Genomic DNA, 18,265 nt, shown 5'->3' on the forward strand with positions numbered 1-18,265 from the left:
GCGGACAGCTCGGTGTCGCACTTATCTTTCTAGCTGAGATGGCCCACTCAAACACTCAGAGGTTGGCTCTAGCCTGAGGGCGGGCAGACAAACGTTCGCGTGCTCAGCGACGGGGGAAATTCGGAAAGCGATTTGCCGTTATAAAGTGTAGACGAAATAATCCGGGACGCAAAGTTTTTATCTTACTTTGTTCGGCGAAAGTCCGTCGCTATGATTGGTCGGTGTATGTGTGTGTGTGTATGTCGCCTTAGCTCGGCTCGAAGAAAAAAGGACCGGACTAGTCGGAAAACCCCAGGATCCGAGAACGATTACTACTGACTGTGGCGTGGTGAGTAAGTTCGTATTGATAAGTATCGTTTCTGGCGTGAGTCTAATTAAGATTATCGGACGTTTGGGTGTTTGTCCGTCTGCTGCGAGGAATTAGCGGCTAAGAGGAATGACTGACGTTACCAGACTTTATCAACGTCTTGAAGATCGGATGAAAGAAGGACCATTAAAGTACGATTGAACTATTGTCCTACTGTGGAAAAGCTCAATTTTATTTCATTTTCAAGGGTCTTAAATGCGTTTAATGATTTACAAGAGCGTTTTTTATACAAGAAACCTAAGTTTGATGCTTTTTGTTCTCAACTAATCAAGAAATAAATGAAATTCCCTTTTCGAGCTGATTTCCTTGTACTTTTTTGCATGCAATATTGCACTAAAGGTTATACTGTGTACAACTACTCGAAAGGTGACGAAAACTGTTGCATCCAAGCAAGCGCACAACATTGTACGCTACATTGCTCGAGCTCCACTGTGGGTCGAACTAATGGAAAGAATATGTTGAACATATTTATGTTGAATTAATTCTGTCTTTGAGTAAAAATAGGAAAAAAAAATCATTATTTTTGCATAATACAAAATTCTGGTTTATTTTTCCAGAACGATTGGAGCTCAATTGAATTGTCTTTCTTTGCAGAGTTTACAGTTTTCACAAAAAAAAATGTTTTAACTTTAAAATGTATAAAGCCTGTCAGAATCTACCTATTTCATTGTAAGGAAACTGGAAATATCAAACCTTGGGTAAAATATCAAACGATTCAGCCGATCAGATTACTTAATTATTGCTAATTGAAATAAGTTTCCCACTTCTGTTCAAGGTTCATGGTGGTAGTTGGTATGTAAGCTATGCGTTCTTAAACGTTAAGAGCATTTTAAAAGCTTTCTTGATTGTTATTTGAAAAGGAAAAAAGTTATTTGAGTCCAATTGTATTTTGCTTAAGCAAGATTTTAGATTCCTTTAGTTTACAATTTTGCATACAAATAATTGATTGATGATGATGATGGCTAAAGAAGATGTTCTAGATTTTGTTAACCTTTCCACCAGTTTGCTATAAAAATAGCAAACTTTACACAATGTCTTGTTCCTTGAGATAAAACTCAACCAGCAACAAATGGTGAAACACGACGAGTACAGCAGCAAACAGACACTTCTACACAAAACACAAGATACCATCGGTCAAACCTCTACCGACCCTATCTGCTCTGCATTTGCTCGCTTTCTTCTCACCAGTCCCCCCCGTGCAAAGAACTCAGCAAAAAACATTCAAATAGACCTCTTCCAAATAAGGACTAATGGACTTTCGCATTGGGGGAGCGGCGCAAAAGCGCAGTGGCTCGTTTCAACACGCACTGATTTATGTCGTTTTCCGCGGGGGCAACGACAACAAAAAAACTTGGTGCCCACCCCCAGCTGCAGTGTAATGAGGGAAGCAAGAGAGCGATACAGAGAGACACATCGAAAAAGGACAACAACAACAAAAAACGGGAGCTTCCGCACCAGACAGCAAGGCATCGAGCACATTCCATTCCACACACCGTTTGTTGCTCTCTGTGTGTGATAATTGGTTAATCTTTGATTTCCGCATAAAGGTCCCAAATCCAAAAATCTGCCCCCCCTCCCTTTAGGTCGTATTTCATTCATAAGTGTGGTGAGGTACGCCGAAGCCATTCAGTACCAGTTGGACACCACGGTGGCACGTAGTTCACAAGCAAACGTCAAAACCGTACGGGAATCCAATTCGATGTGATTCGATCCGGTTAAATCTTATTACGTGAATTATCTCAATCTAATAGTAATAACCATAATTTGGACGCTGCTTGAAACTTTCTAGCTCGCACCGGAACGAGCCCGGACGACAATTGGACAACCGGTGAGGGCCGAGATTCCGGGACATTCCGGGGGAAAATTTAAGCGTAACAGAAGCGCGCACTACCGTACCTAAATGCGTAATTTCCAAACGCAACCAGTTCAAAATGTCATTCATTATCGTAAGCATCGTCCCAGACGGTGGTGGTGGTGGGTGCGGGTCAAGCGTGTCGCTCAGTTCTTATTTCCCACCGCACAACTAAGAGGTGCCCGTTCCGTTCCGTTCGGATGACGGATGAAGATATCGCGCCCGCGCGATAGAAATCTTTTGGAAGGAGCGAGTTGGAAGACGCTCGTAGAAGAGCGCGCATCGCACAGTTGGGTATGAATTGTAATGGATGAGCACGCCGGAGACCATTACGGGACAATTTTGCCATTATTTCGAGCAACGATGATGATGACGATGGTGTGTTATGATGGGCCGTTTGCAACAATTCCACACCCACCAGCGGGGATTCCAGCGTTTTTTGGGGAAGAATGTGGCAACAAGGGAAGATTGGTTTGCGCAGTAGAACAGATTATTATTACAAACTCATACGAGCAGCTTACACATCTCTCTCTGCCCGCGTGTTTTGGTGGTGGTGCTTATCTTAAATTATATGTTGCAACCACAGTGCGCTGCTTCCAGTGCCCGCCCGGCACACTAATCCCGAGATGGAGTGTTTCGATGGCTAATTAAAAACTTGTTTACATCGCCACATTCCACTAGCGGCACACTCACGTGTGTGTGTGTTGCGAAATTCCACCCGGTGCGCATGAATCCCGCCGAGAGCGACCCGCTGTCATTTTGCCACTTCTACTCTCTCTCAAAAGCCAAACGATAAGAAAGCAAAAAAAACTACATCAAACTACAAGAGTTTAGCTCCGTGGGGCAAGAAGAGCAAGCTTTTGGTGCATCAAACACCAAACACAACAATCTTTCCGGCTGCAAACGCCTAAGAAGGAAACCAAACAACAACAAAAAAACCGGGAAGGTTCTCCCTTTGGCTGCACGGAACAAGTTCGGAGCGATGCGGAGAGCATGCATAAAGCGACCCAAAAGCCTGAGCTCTACCAACTAAACCGAAACCGGTGGCAGACGCAAGAGAGGCAGCAGCAGCAGGTCGCTCGGGTGCAAAAATGTGACACCATGTAATTATTTCTGCCTCTGCTGGGCTCTTCGCTGTATGCGCCGCACCGTGTGTGTGTGTGTGTGTGTCGACCGCCGTCCGGTCCATCTGTCCCGGTTCTGCGCTCAGCCACTGCACTCGATTCCCGTTACCGCCGCACGTTTGACGTTAGAAAACGAAAGATTGCGCGCAAGCGACGAACCTTCAAATGTCAGCCAAAAAAAAAATTGGAACACCAAAAAGGAGAGCACCTACAGCAATGTGTGCAGCGTGCGAGAGGGCGTAGAAAGAATTTCCCCTACCCGATTTATGACCATAAGTTTTGGACTGGCAGAAGCGGCACAACAATGCGTTGAGCGAGCTATTTGTTGCCAATTATTTTGGCAACAAACAGACGCGGGGGGATGTCTATGTCGCCCGCCGTATAGAGAACACTATGGAAACTTTACCTTTTGCAACGGCGGACGTGTGGACGTGACGTGCCATTTGCAGTTCCACATACCCGCCTGCGTGTGCGTATGGCTTTTAGAACCGCACTGCAGAAACGATGCGAAAACAGTAATCAACGATCGCTTAACTGTGCGGTTTCCTTTCGTGCCGGCTTCAAAACTGTGTGCCCACTGGTGATGGTAGTGATGCGGAAAAACGGAGACTAATTATCGCGCCGGGGGAGTGTGGTGGGCATCCGCGACCGAAGATCCAGACACAGACAGGCCTACCCCCTTCTAGGTGAAATAATTGATTGACAATTTCCTGTCGCCCAGGTTCGCTCCTGGAAAAGCCCTGGGAGAATCTCTAATTTGCTCGATTCCTGTGCGTTGCGCGCTACCTGTTCGATCGGCCGATCGACCGATCGGACCTTTGCTGAAGCTGATTCCATATTACACGACCGGTCGCGCTACCGCTTCTACGCTCGATCGATCGGGCATCATTATTTCCAATTATAGTTCCCGAACGAAATGAAGTCACTGTCACTCTCCGCGGATCGATTCCTGCACACGCACGCAGAGCGCTTGGGCCTGCGGAGAAGATTTGCCTACGAGCGTACTTTGCGCTCGGAAACGGGTTCGGCGCCATGGCCGCCATGTACAGCAAATCGGAGAGCGCGTCTCGGGGCGGTAAATCATGACCCGCAGCCCGGCGTGCGAAAAGGAAGCGGAAGGGGCTTTTATTTCTTGCATGAGAATATGCGAGCGACCAGGAGTCTGCACGCCGGAACACACGTCACTCTGCGCTAAACTGCCGAGCATAAAGCGACAAGTGGTTCTGTGTGAGTTTGCTGTCGTTCTTCTGTCCCATCTTTTCTGGAGCATACAAATTGAGGAAGTGCTTGATAGCAACGATCAATGCAAAATTCCCCTTCCCAGTGTGTCATATCTTCACGATCACGGGTGTCTCCGGTGGCTTCAAAGGCAAAGGCAGCCGCCAGAACCTGGCGGGCGCGTGAAAATTTGCGCCTGAATCGGGATCGAGAAGAGATCGTGTGACATGTTGGCCGTGGAAAAACCGTGGCGTGGGGATCGTGCAGCGATCGAGGCAAATGGGAAAGTAAGCCTTCCAGTGGTGGCTATTCTTTCCCGCGTTTCGTTAGCACCCAAAGGTCGCTGGTGCCAGTTAGAGCCTGGCTGTCGTCAACAGGGTGTGAAAGGTGAGGCGAAGAAAGTGTGAACTCACCGGCCCAGTGTGTTGAGCGAGGCACACACAGACACACATTGCACGAGATATGATCGTGCAAAACCACCAGCCCCGAAACAACATTAATCATCGCAAACACATGACAGTGACGGTGGGGTCGTAGGGTGCAAGTTTTGCGCTGTTGTCGCATGGTTGCTGTTACCAGTTCGAATACCATTTTGAGTGACGATTGGGAAAAAGGTGCGTTTGAGCTCTGGCTGACCTCTCGGCCGTTGTTATGAGTGTTTGGTGGTGCCCAGTTCGTATTCGGGGCGGCTCAATCCACTACGCCATGGGCAAAGATTAAGACATCAGGCGATAATTTATCATGTTGACAAAAGAAAAGCAAGAGAAAAAAACGTACACCTGATTAGGAGTTATTCCAGTACGGTCTAAGAAACCGTCATCTTGATGTGCAGTAATGTGATGTTTTTAGAGCAACCAATGAGGCACCAGCCTTGACCTCTTGCCACACCTACAGGATCAAGTTATTGGAAAGCATGCAAAATCGATCGGAAAAGAAACAGAATTAAAGCAACAACAACAAAACAACGGATGTAATTTATCATTTCCCAGTACGACACGTGGTTTGCGTGTGCTGGCGGGCGTAAAGGATGCAAGGAATTTGTCAAATTCAGGTCAATTTATGCGCGACCGAATCCAGCCGTGCGCAAACTTGTCCGCTAGACAAGAGTGCGTGCCTGGTCGTGCGCAAACTGCAGGTGAGAAAATCTGGTCGCGTCCGGTGCACGGGATGCAGTTGCCGCTGCTGGTGTGTTGTGGGCTGTGTGGTGAGAACGACAATTTTTGTCTGCAGGGAAAAAGTAAACAAAAAGCACCATGGGAAAAGCTGGTGACTGTACGTCTCGAGCCATAACGTGCTGCTCCACTGTTGCGGGGCGCATAAATGACACGGGACTGTAAGCTGATCCGGTGGGCAGCCAGGCGCAGCACCCGTCGATCGAACGTCGTCGTCGTTGTCGTAGAAGTGCTAGTCTGTGAATTGAATCGTTTTTTTTTGTCTAGGTGTGACTGTCGTACTTCTCTGCAGTACTACACGTCTTAAGACTAAACGCGGCTGGTCCAGGTGAAAAGATCTCTATCGGGCCCTGGGCAGGGGTGGGAAATGAAACGGCAAACGGCAGGAGAGGCCATACACATTACAAAACATTTACGAGCGTATCGATTATTAAAAATAATAAATTTAATAGAACTATCTACGATCGGTTCGCGGATTCCTCGGGGCAAATGGGCAACTGCTGGGCACTTTTGTGTTTTGTTGTGATATTCGCACACACACAGAGACACACACAAAAAAGCTCACAGTTCCCGTGGCTACGGCTTGCACCGTTGGGTGGAGGTGCGCGAAATTTATGATTGTAAATAGACAGGTGGGTGTCCACCAGCAGCAGCAGCAGGCCGGGACTGCGCACAGTGTATGGGACTTTGCACAGATCGCGTACGTACGACCTGCACCACTCTGTGCACCCGGAGATGAAACGGCCCCGATAAGACAATATGAGAAGTGTTTTCACATCACTTTGAATCTGTCAAAGCGTTGTCTGCTGCGTATGCTCCAGTTGGTTGGAGATGGTCGGTTAACAAATCGTGACGCGCACGGGTAATTACTGTCTCGGCTTGCTTGCCCGTTGCAACCGTTTAGTGCAGCGATAGGCGAGCTCAGATAACGGGCTCTGCTTGATGGGGGTGAACGATTGGCCAGGCAGCTAGCACAGTAGGAGCAGGACCGAAGGGTGTTGCTTTCACGCAGGGGTTTGCGATGATTTAATTTTATTGCTGCTAGGAGCTCTACAACCTCGCTCGCGGAACCCTCGGGGAGGGATATTGAATTCGCTGAGTTGTCGAACGGATTAGAGGTCGTTATTTACGGGATCGCAAGGGTGGGTGGGTGGTTGTGGGTGCTGAAGCGAACAGTGGTGATGTGGATTGTGGTTCGGTTGTGTGATTGTAGTATAGGAAGTATTTAAGATGCGAAGGAACTCCGTTGGAGCCAAAGCCTCTATAAACAATTCAAACAACAACATAGGAAGAATTTTTCTACATGACTATTGAGTGGCATGATGAACCGATGGATGTTGTTAAAATCGATTTCATAAATTTCACCACGTGTTATCTATCAATAGAATGCTTCATATCATTGCAATTATAACTTAAAAATTGGCCTTTGGTGTCTAAACATGCTGGTTTTATTCGTTTTAAAGCTACAAGCGCAATTGATCTATTGAACGTTATTAGAATTTGGTTTTTAATGTACAATCTTTACTAACAATTGATAAAAGGGTGTCCTCAAATCAGTCTTCAAGACGTAATTTGCTCTCTTTTGTACATTTGCTAAGTTGGTAATGCATTTCTAATATCATTTTTTAGAATTTTAAATCTCATTTCTGTAGTGTATGTTCTCTAAAATTTGTTCACTTATGTCGTTTCATCAATAATTTCCTAAATACCGTACTGCTTCGAATTACGGACGCTTTTTGGCATTAAATGTTTTCCTACTAATTCAATTTTAATCGTTCAAACCTCTGTATTACTTACTTTACTAGAGTAAACCTTCTACTTTGGAGAAAAAAAAGCTTTCCAGTCATTTTACTCGAAACATTGCTAAGCATCATAAAACTGCTACAATATTTTGATTCATGTTCCGGACAGTTTTGAGCTCATGTTTACGGACGATTTGATTCGAATTCCGGACAGCCTCCAAATTCCTTTTATAACCTTCAAAGGTACACACACACTACACCTTTTTAGTTTTTAACTTGTTTTAATGTCTGGACCCTTGATTCTGGGTGTCAGAGTCCTCCTAGATCGACAGAACAACGGTCTTACAAACAACGGGGTTTGGATGTTGTTTTTCTCTTGTACTCGTAGATGAATAGAACTGAAGAACTGCTACGCGAATTGACGGTCTTTCCCGCAAGGCCGTCAATGCATTTGTCACATACATTTTCAAATATCATTGTTTTCTTGTTATTATCGCTGTGTAAAAACATATTTTTATGCAAAAAATTGCAATTCATTTCGGTTGTCTGGAATTTAAACCAAGATAAAAATCTTGCTTCGAATATCCGGATTAATTACGTGATTTAATGAAATTCAGAGCACAATATGATAAAACACTGTTGTTTTCATGTTGATAAATACTTCCACAATGGATTGTGGTTAATTTCATTGCACGTAAACACGATTAATAGCAATTATTGAAGAAATAACACTGGCATCGGTTTTTAGCAAAACTGTTCTGGTGGTGATCGACAGAAAATATTTATTTACTGCGGCATCAGGGCCTACTAGGGGTCAGGCACATTTTTAATTTATTCTAGTACATCTTGGTAATTATTAAAAAAGTAAAAAGCGATATGACCAGGGACTATATGTGAAGATATTCAATAAAAACATGCCAAGGTCCGGAAATTGAAGCTGTCCGTAATTTGAAGCATAACGGTAGTAGTCACATTATTACGATTGTTTTGATGATTCGAAACTTGTTTACGTTGGTTATCAATTCTGGAACAGTCATTTCCATATGTTTTAATGAATCCTATCAATTTTGAACTTTGATGGCAACAATTATTGACTCACACTCAAAATAAAGTGCGTTGGAAGCAACGCTTTATGCTTGGACGTTTTATTTATTCTTGGACTTGATAAGCTTCTAGGGCCAAACCTTTATTCTAATAATTGTACACATTCAACGAGTAAGCTACAATAACTCATCTGGAACTTGCATGATTCGTACCAAATGGTTAAGTATTTTCTCATTTTAACAATAAAGCTTTCCTCCATAATCGTCGCTCTAACCTCCAACACACCCTTGATCCTTTTCAACAAAATCCATTTCTCATATCGTTGATACACAAAAAACACATGTTTTCTTTATTTTTGTGACGAAAACAACACACATTAACATAACCGTGCCGGGCACAATTATCCTCACGATTGCCCTTTAAAAACACCCAAACCCACAGTAACAAAAAAAAGTTACCCTACCTGGTCTCCCTCCTGTGCAGCAGTAAGTATGTAAAAGCGATCGTTCCATGGGCGACAATCATTAATCACCTTCATTATGTGGAAGTGATTGGGATTTGAATAATTAGGTTCACGCCACTAGAGCACGAGTTGCTGTAGCTTTTTTTTCGGCTAGAAAAGGCGATTTGTGTGTAGTATACAACCTCCCACCAGTAACAACAACATTTTGTGACCACCGATTCGTGCCACAATGGAAGACACCTTCCCCCCGACACCGAAGGGGCGGAAAATGTTTCGGGAGTTTTGCGCTAATCGCTTCTAATTGATTTATGGTTCACACCAACTTGCCACTAAATGGTAATTTTCATCAATTTCTTCGGACTGATCGGTTCAGAGGGAGGAGGGAAAGGGAGGGATGGTCACGCTTCCCGATCGTGCCCTGTGTGTGTAGAAGCACTCGAGAGGTGTTTCTCCAAAAAACTCCCTGTCGCTGTCTAAACTGTAGGCTGTAGGGAAATTAAGGGAAGCGAGTGTCAGTGTGTGCGGTTTTTTTGTTGTTGTTGTTCGTTCTCCATCTACGCCAGCATCAAATCCCGAAAAAGATCATTAAACGATGTGATTAGTGGTTACTTTGGAACGTGTACCTGCGTGCGCTCCAAAAACGGGTGACCGCACTACTATCGCCCGAGAAAGTTTTGTCGTTTGCTCCTCCTGGGCAGGACGGACCATGGGCCAAAAATGAGGGCAAAGTGGCATGCGTCACTGTGAAATGGCGGCGACACAGGGTAGGATTCAAGAAAAAAGTAATGTTCACCACAACCACCACGACCAACGGGCGGCAAAAGGTGGCTGGAAGCTGTAGGTGCAGGTGTTTTGTCTATCATTAGCTCGGGTTTTAGCAGAAGCTGACCGTCCGGTTTCGTTTCGTCGGTCGTGCTTCCTATGTTTGAGAAAAAAGAAGGTGAATTTAAACCTTCCTCTAAAGTGAGCCCAACAGATAGCACGTGCTCGTAAAAAAACGACCGCGACGCCAGACAGCTCCAACCATGGATACGGCGTCATGATACCGCGCTGACCTCATGCTCTTTGAGGTCCATCTACCACCCAACAGGGGAAGTAAGCATCGGTGGTGCTCGCAAAGAAGCAACATAACAAAAAAAACTCTCCACCAACTACCACCGCGGTAAGCGGAGAAACTCCAAAAGGGAAAGATAATCATCATTAGACATTGATACATTCGTAATGAGAGTGTCCGTGCGCGCGCGCGCGTGTGTGTCGCTGTTGCCTGTGTATGATCTCCGCGTCCGCCAAAACCACGCCGGCCGGGGGGATCATTCAAATGACGCGTGGACGGCGGCGGGTCGGATCGTTTGGCGCTTTGACGAATACATCGACGACGGCACCGTGATGATGGATGCCTGTAATTTCTGGGATGCCGTTGGTTTTGAGCTATTAATTAGCCGGCCAGCGTGGTCCACCGGAGTTCTGTGGCCTAGATCGGCGTCAATTTCTAGGCACACCACTTGCCAGAACCAGAACATCATCCTACGGGGACACTCGGTGTCAGTAAAGGTCGGTAAATTGATTGATAAGCATCGCACCTTTTAGCGCAAGTGCATCAAAAGCGTTTTCCCGTTCGTGATACTTGTTAGGCGGCAGCAATGCCAGCTCACCCGTTTTGAAGGGCTGAAGATCAATTCCAGGGGCGAGTGGAAGATAGATGCTTTATAGCATCGCGCAAGGCATCACCTCGCTTAATGGCCCCCCTCGTCGACAACAATCGACATTGGAACAAAAAATGGGGGAGGAACGCGAACGGGAAGATCTAGCGCGCAATGATTCGATGCGCTGAATTGCATCTCGCGTCCCGGGCAGCAGGGAACGAATAGGATCGAACTTCCGTGGAAGCAATCCAACAAAGAAAACAATCAATCCCGTTGGAACGGATTTCGTATTCGATTCGTGTCCGATCGGGAATCAATCTCCGACCTGCTAGGCCGGGCTGCTTTTCCGAGCAGGAGCAGCAGATTCGTTCCATTCGGGGGTCTTGGAAAATCTTGCGCTCTTGTGGCAGCGTGCCACAATGTGTACCATAATTTGCACGCCGGATTTTACACGACGGAGCGGGGGGGGGGGGGGGAGAGCACACGCCCCGGGGTAGTGTCAGCTGGTCAATGAACCGCTACCGCAAGCGTACCGAGCCGTGAGCTCTCTAGAACGCGTGCGCGGGCATCATTGCCTCACGGGGGCACGTGATCTTCTGGGCAGCCTCTCCAAGCCACACTGGCCGTGGATCCCCGTGGAAGGAATCAATTACTGACGCGAATACGTCAAAGTCCGAAAGCCCAACGGCCCGTGCCAAAGTGGAGCATAGCATGGGGAGAGCATCACGAACACAGCGCCGACCGTGCCTAGAGGAAGTTGGGTGTAGATTTTCATTATCCAATGACCGATGCGATCGAGTAATTCGATTTCACAGCCGATTCCGGCACAGATCGAGGCGTGTGCCGAAAACTGAAATCAATCTCCAGCAGCACCAGAAGGAAGCAGCAGAAGGTTACAATTTAAAGATTATACCCGGTGTGGTGGAGGTTCTATCCCGGTTAATGTCAAACTCGCCCGGCAAGACGCGTGTACGACTCGTGCCCCTCGGTAAGGGGGAACCAATGCCACGGTAGAAAAGCTCTTCCATTAACCTTTGCCTTTGGTGCGGCGCGATGCTTTCTTTCAAGGTTTTTACTTTGCTCTTCTTCCGCCGTTGTTGCCCCTTTTCCGCAGCATCACTGGACGTCGGACGGTCGCGGTGGATCTACCCGCGCAGCAGTTATTTATGTCTGCCGTAATTAAACACACTGTAATTGGCTGTTGGGTGTCACAACGGACGCATCCCGCCGGTCGTCTGGCAAGCGCGCGGTGGCATGCCGGTATGTTGCGGGAGGGCTCTGTATGTGTATGTTTGTATGGATGATTGTGCGGGGAAAAGGACAGATTGTGAAGGAAAAAATAACAGCAACCAAATCCATCAGCATCATTTTACAATGAAGTTTGTCTGCTCTTGGGCTCTTTACTGCTTCAGGGGAGCTGCTGGCCGGGTTCGTCGCTTACCCACCATCACCACCATCATGAATGCTGTTCCGCTGAGGCAGCTATTTTGTTGAGCCGGAGCGACAATGATGATGCTGTAGCTGCTGGTTGTACCGTGCTCTGCTTTATCTCTGCCCATTGCCAACCTTAAACCCCCTCGCACAGATAGCCTCCGGGGGAAGAGTGTCCAGCCCCTGGAGATTGTCCGCTCCAACAGCAGCAGCAAACGGAAGATTATACATGTTTTAATTGCCCCACATTAAAATGCACGCAACTGCTGTGGTACGGTCTGCCGGCGACCGGGACCTAAAGGTAGCTTAGCCGCCTCACCTTCAGCTCCCGTTGTTGTACGGTTAATGATAGGAGATGTTCTGTTTGACGAAAAATACCATTGTCATAGCGCAAGCGACAGTAGCGGATTTTGAGCGGATCGCGCTCGGTCGAGAGCTGTTCCGAGATGAGATAGTTGCTACCGCCCTTGCTACTGCCTGCAGCATTCTTAGAACCGGGCCCACAGTGGACATTGGAGATCTGTCCACCGGAGGGGGGGATGTTTTGTAAGTGGAGATGTTTATATTTTGCCATATCACCCCGAGGGGTTGTTTTGTTCTGGAGGATAAAGCGAGTGTTTAATGGTATGTGACAGTTTTGTTATTACCTGCTGATGGATCAGCTGCTTCATGGTAGATTTATTGTGCAGGACTTGGAGTGCTCTGATGGAGTTGTCTTCGCGTGGGCACTGGTTTGTAGTTTGAATGTATCTCAGATGTGGTGAATATGTCATTCCAGATACACCGTTTTTTAACCCTAATAAGCAATATTAAGCAGTTTTTGAACATTTTCAATTATGAATAAACTTTTGCCGGTAAACTGAAATGTTGATGCCTTTCAACATTACTTAGTCGCAACAAAATATTTGATTTCCCCCAATATTAGCGTATGCTGGTAAACTAAGAATCAGTCCTTTACGTTAGCGTTACGCGTGTAACGCCTTTTTATCTCAAACCCAGGCAGCATTTTTGTTAAACGCATGTTTTACAAACGCGGCAGACACTACGAAAAAAAAACTCCGTAATGGTTTAAATTCAGAGCTATGCTGACTATGGGGCCCTTTTCGTTTTAAGTTCGTAGGCTGAAATTTCAGCCTGTCAGCTATTTGCATTTTATAGCAGTTTTCGAAGAGCTTTCTAAGTGGGTATAATATACAGGTGGGCTTATCGCGAGGTGTATGTATTTAGAAGACAGATTTCAATCGCTTTTGCTTCTGAATGAAGATTTTAAGGTGAGCAAAAGACCCACCCTGTCAAAAAGTGACGTTGAAATTTGATTATAAAAACATACTGTGATATACTTTACACTTCTAGATCCTACTACATGATCTCTTTAGTGCACCTAGGATTAAATGAAAACACCACCTTGTTTTGCCATTTTTTTCGAGCAAGTACTCGAATCTAATTCTAGCTTTGAGGCTATAATAATGTAGACTGAAAATTGCAGACTAGTTTTGTTGTGTGGTTTCGTACGGAGTGTTTACATGATTTCAGCTTCTAACTGTCAAACTCCATATAAAAAAACTGACTAGAATCATGAAGGGCCCCTATATCAAACTCCATTTCAGACTTTGATATCTGTCTCGAGCAAAATTTTGGAATTAGTTATCAATATTAGGCAAATGTCAAAAGAAGATGTCATAAGTAGATTTAAAATGGGATCTAACGTTCCAAGCCCTTTATAGACACATCCAATGGTGCTCCATATTAAAATCAACACTTCGTCCAATCGAAGACTTAAGCACGATCCTGTAAGGTCTTTGTGATGAAATTAAGCTTCAAAATTTTCGGTAATCTCAAAGCATATCTTGAACTCAGCAACGAACTGTCAAAAAGTGATCCCTTTGCACCTTTAATTCACACACCTTTGTCACGTCCGCGCGTGTTCTTAAACTCCATGCTCCATTTTTCATCATTAGTCCCTTGCCACGGTTGACGTTTGTTTCCATAACCGCTCAAAGTTAAGGGTAAATTGTTCCTCCGTTGCTATCCAAACAATCGTTCACCCCAAAATCCCATTCAATCCTCCAAAAAGGTCATTGCCCCGCTGTTTGTGCTGGAATCGTATGGATGCTGGATGTTCTGCACCTTATTCCATCATCATTTTGCTGCGTCATAAAATCGGATTAGGTCGCCGATCGGTAAGTAATTTAAGCCGTTCCTGTCGCTTCCATTTTTTCTCTCTGTCCTCGCTCGATTGCAGTAGGGGTGTACACCCTTCGCCTCGACACACACAGACCCACTTCGCACAGGAAGCGGAGCGACCCCGTTGGATCTAGAAGCCCTTGGCTGGCTTATAACGTGTAATGGGGTGAAATATTGTGACGCCCCAAAGAGCGAGGTTCGCACACAGGCCCGGGGCCTCTTGAGCGCGAACGCCCTGCGCCCGCAAAAACCAAACAAATCTAATCGAGCGCTGAAGCACCGAATCAAAGTGGTTCAACAGTGACGCTCCGGATACGGTTGACCGGTGCTGCCGAGAGAACGGCAGAACCCGGATTATGTGGCCGCGTGACTTCAATTTCCCCTAGGTCACAACCACAAATGTAGAGCTGCCACACCAATTCTCTACCCTTGGCCCTCGTAGCGATGACTTGGCTGGCAGGTTGATCGCCCCCTCTAGAACGATTGAAAAAATAAACAAACGTCCTTCTTCTTTTCTTTCCCCATTTTCTTCCCTTCCCCAGAACGGACGCGAAGCCACTTGAGATCATCGGTAATGAGATCTCGGCACGACCCGGTCTCGGCGGTTGCGCGGCGCTCCAGATCGTTACGACGATTCCGAACAATATGAGTCCGTTGGCCCCATGGTGGAGTCCGGCCCGGTGTCCGGCACCGTTTGCGGTGAGTGTTATTTTGTAAGAAAAACATTATGATTACATTGTTTGCTGCTTGATTGGAAACCGAGCTCACTGGAATGGATGTGTACCAGCATCAGGGGATTGTTTTTTTCGGGACGCTTTTCTGCCCTCTGCTTTTCCGCTTTGGCCCACTCGACTAAGCTCACCATCTCGAGTCGAGCCTTTCGGATGCCACGGCAGAGAGCCATACTCAAACATGCATAGAAAAGGTGGCGACGCTTTTTGTGATTCCCAACCAGCTCAAACACATCTTCCCGCACTGACCACATCCACCGTTTCGGGATGGAATGGAAGTGTAATTTAATCACTTTTTTCGGTAAACCTTCTCCTTCTCTTCTTCTTCAATCAAATCGATCAATGTCGAATAAAGTGAATCGAATCCCAAACCAAACACGCGGGGCACACCGAATCGAGAAATTTGTTCCGCGAAACTCTTGTAAATCACAAACCACCAGCATCACCATCAGCGTCGGTGGGCCGCGTTTTGCCGCGTGTCGGAGGCAAATACCCGTCCCCCTTGTGCCTTCATAATCACCTTCATCCTCTCGAGCGGCATCCTTTTTGGACGGTGTTTTAAATAAAAAGGGTGGCAGAGAGAAAATTGAAGAGCGTTTGCACCCTCGAAGCACGAGTCGGATGGATGTACAGGAAAATTCAATCCATCGATAGCGCGAACGGTGCTGTGAAACAATATGCGCAACTGTTTCAGAAAACAAGCACGTTTACGCAAGAAAGCAAAGTAAAAAAAACGAACCATACGCGGGCACACGCACCCAAATAAGCGTGGAATTGAAATCAGAGCAAACATAAAAGGTGTGAAAAAACGGCGCACGATCACATGCGTAAAGATCGCGTCCCTTCACACCATATGGATGTCTTTTGATCGGACGGAAGAGGAAAGCACATACAAATACATACACAATACTTTCCACAGAGAACGTCCGGTACTCGCGGTATGGGTACCGATTTGTCGCGGGCCTTTCGGGGGTGTGGACGAAGCAATTGTACTTGAATGTAATGAACGATGACGTTCAAAGGAGTGCGTACCGACCGACAGACACCCTTTTGGATCGCTGTACCGCGGCACGCCGATTTTGCGCAAACAATTTGACACCCTTTTCCTACCTGCTCCCCTACTGAGCAGCTGAAGCCTTTGAAGTGAGACGAACAGAATTGGTGGTGTTTGATCGATCACAGGGACCCATCACTGGTCGAGTGGCGATCGGCGGCGGGTGGTTTTGATGTGATCTTCGGTACCGACTCCTCAGCAAACGAGCGCGCTGCTCTGGTTCAAGTGGTTCTTCGAATGTAGTGACGATCGTGCGAACATTCCATTGCGATTTGTGAACGATTTATGATTTCTATAGTAACGATCCAAAAGGGTTCGTGTGCTGTTGTAGCGTTGAAGTTCTTTGTGAAATCGTCATCAGAAATTGAGCTAAAAATAATTACATTCTGAGCGTTCGTGTTCTGCAGCAGCATTGAAGTTGTTTGCCAATTCGTCATCGAAAATTGAATTAAAAATAGTGTAATTATTTCGATACACTGTCAGGTGCTTGCTAAGAAAAGAAAGCTTCTTTGTTATTGCCATGAAACGATCATTGCTGTCAAACGCATGATGAAAGACTAATCAATTATCTTGCTGGTATTTTTTTTTTTTTGGTTTGCTACCACAAACAATTTAAGCGCTTCATCAACCCCGCTCCACTCTTCATTAGAGACAGCTGACACAGCTTGTCTTTGAAATAATGCAATCGATTCGGAAGCATGTGTTTTTATCCCGCTGAGCGTGTACGGGGATAAAAATGTTAGTTTGAAAAACACAGAGCAGCAGGAGAGAAAGAAAAAAATACTCATTGAACACGTGTTATCGTTGGTAATAATGTTTTTTTCTTTTACAGTTTACTCTCTGTTTGAGTTCGTGTGACAGGTGTGATGACCCTGTCGCTAATTTTTGCGGGTAAAAAAAAGGGATATACCGTCAAATCTAACGGCACTCCGGAACCGGTAGACAGCTGCAACATTTTATGACACAAAACACAAGATAATTTTCATTCAGGGATGAGTTTAATTTGGACGGCCCCCTGGGAAAAGATGGTTATAAAAAACTTTGATTTCCTTCCGGATGGCAGGTTGAACGATTGGCACGTGTTTGATACCGTTTGGAAAGGGGTTCAATGGACCAGCACACGCACCACCTGCATGATAAGAATTCTAATGAGAGATGTTTTTATCATTTTATTTGAACAATTGTTGGTTGCTGTATTAAAAGGTGACTAGTATGATGAACGGGTACCTGTACTTTATCAGCATTAAATAATTTTTAATAATTTTTCTGAAAATATTTCATAAATATTGCATAGGTTTATGAATATTTGCATGCATCGTAGTATCTCAACAACAAGCCTTTTACATCTAATGCTTTGCACCATTTAACCACTTCCCCCAAGTTTAAACATGTATCATCTACACTTTCCTACAATCGTTTATAATTACTCAACACGATAAACCACTTAGCTTGCAAAAGCTAATTAAACACGCAAAGAAATATCTTCATAGAATATGGACCGGGGATTGATCCAGACGGGCTTGATGCATGTTCGGGTATGCATCACTAGGATGGAAAAAATTATCTTCCATACACTTCGTCGCGAGCTGTCAAAACTGTACGCAAAGAAAAATGATGATGCCATTTTTTAAGCCAAGTCCACCACACTTAGGAATCTGGAAAGCTCCGCTTCCTCTCAACACAGTCGACAGACGACCTGAAATCAATTTTACGTCCCATTTCTTTGCTGCTACTTGCCAGACAGCGTTTCCAAACGACAGCGTAACACCGGTAGCCGGTAACAGCGGAACCACTTCTGTGACTGTTGCATTTATATTCATAACGCTTACAAGACAGATAAAGGAAAAGGGGGAAAAAACCAACCCGCACCAGACAAAAACCGGGATGAAGATGAGGTGCACTGACGATGCTTGCGCTGCTAATGACTGGACCCGTGGCCGGCCGGGGATGCGTTCTGGAATGAGTTTTCTGACAACACGCGCGCCGCTGCCGAAATGACGCTCGAGCGAATGTCGTCGTCGTACATTGTAAAACGGCGGTGGAAGCGAGGAAAATGAATCACATCTGGAAATTGATTTTTGTCCTCGTTCCGTTCTTCGCTGCTTTCTCGCCCCCCTCCGGTCCGAAGCGATGCACAAAATGAAGCATGTCTGCATGTTGTATCCGTGCGCTCTCTTGTCGTGAGTAAATTGCAACAGATTTGCATCAAATCATGGCATGCAAGTGTGGAAGGGAAATTA

At 45.8% G+C, this 18,265-nt stretch overlaps 1 protein-coding gene across 1 annotated transcript in view; it reads left to right on the top strand.

The window, feature by feature from the left end:
- Window positions 1-18,265, top strand: part of LOC120954785 (zinc finger protein 235-like) — a 241,899-nt gene that overhangs the window by 64,122 nt on the left and 159,512 nt on the right. The window contains exon 3 of the mRNA XM_040375023.2: window positions 14,783-14,939. Within this exon, the coding sequence (XP_040230957.2) occupies window positions 14,783-14,939 (157 nt within the window). The remainder of the gene's footprint in view (window positions 1-14,782; window positions 14,940-18,265) is intronic.

Source organism: Anopheles coluzzii, chromosome 3 (genome assembly GCF_943734685.1).
Source record: "Anopheles coluzzii chromosome 3, AcolN3, whole genome shotgun sequence".
In the NCBI taxonomy this organism is placed as follows: Eukaryota; Metazoa; Arthropoda; class Insecta; order Diptera; family Culicidae; genus Anopheles; species Anopheles coluzzii.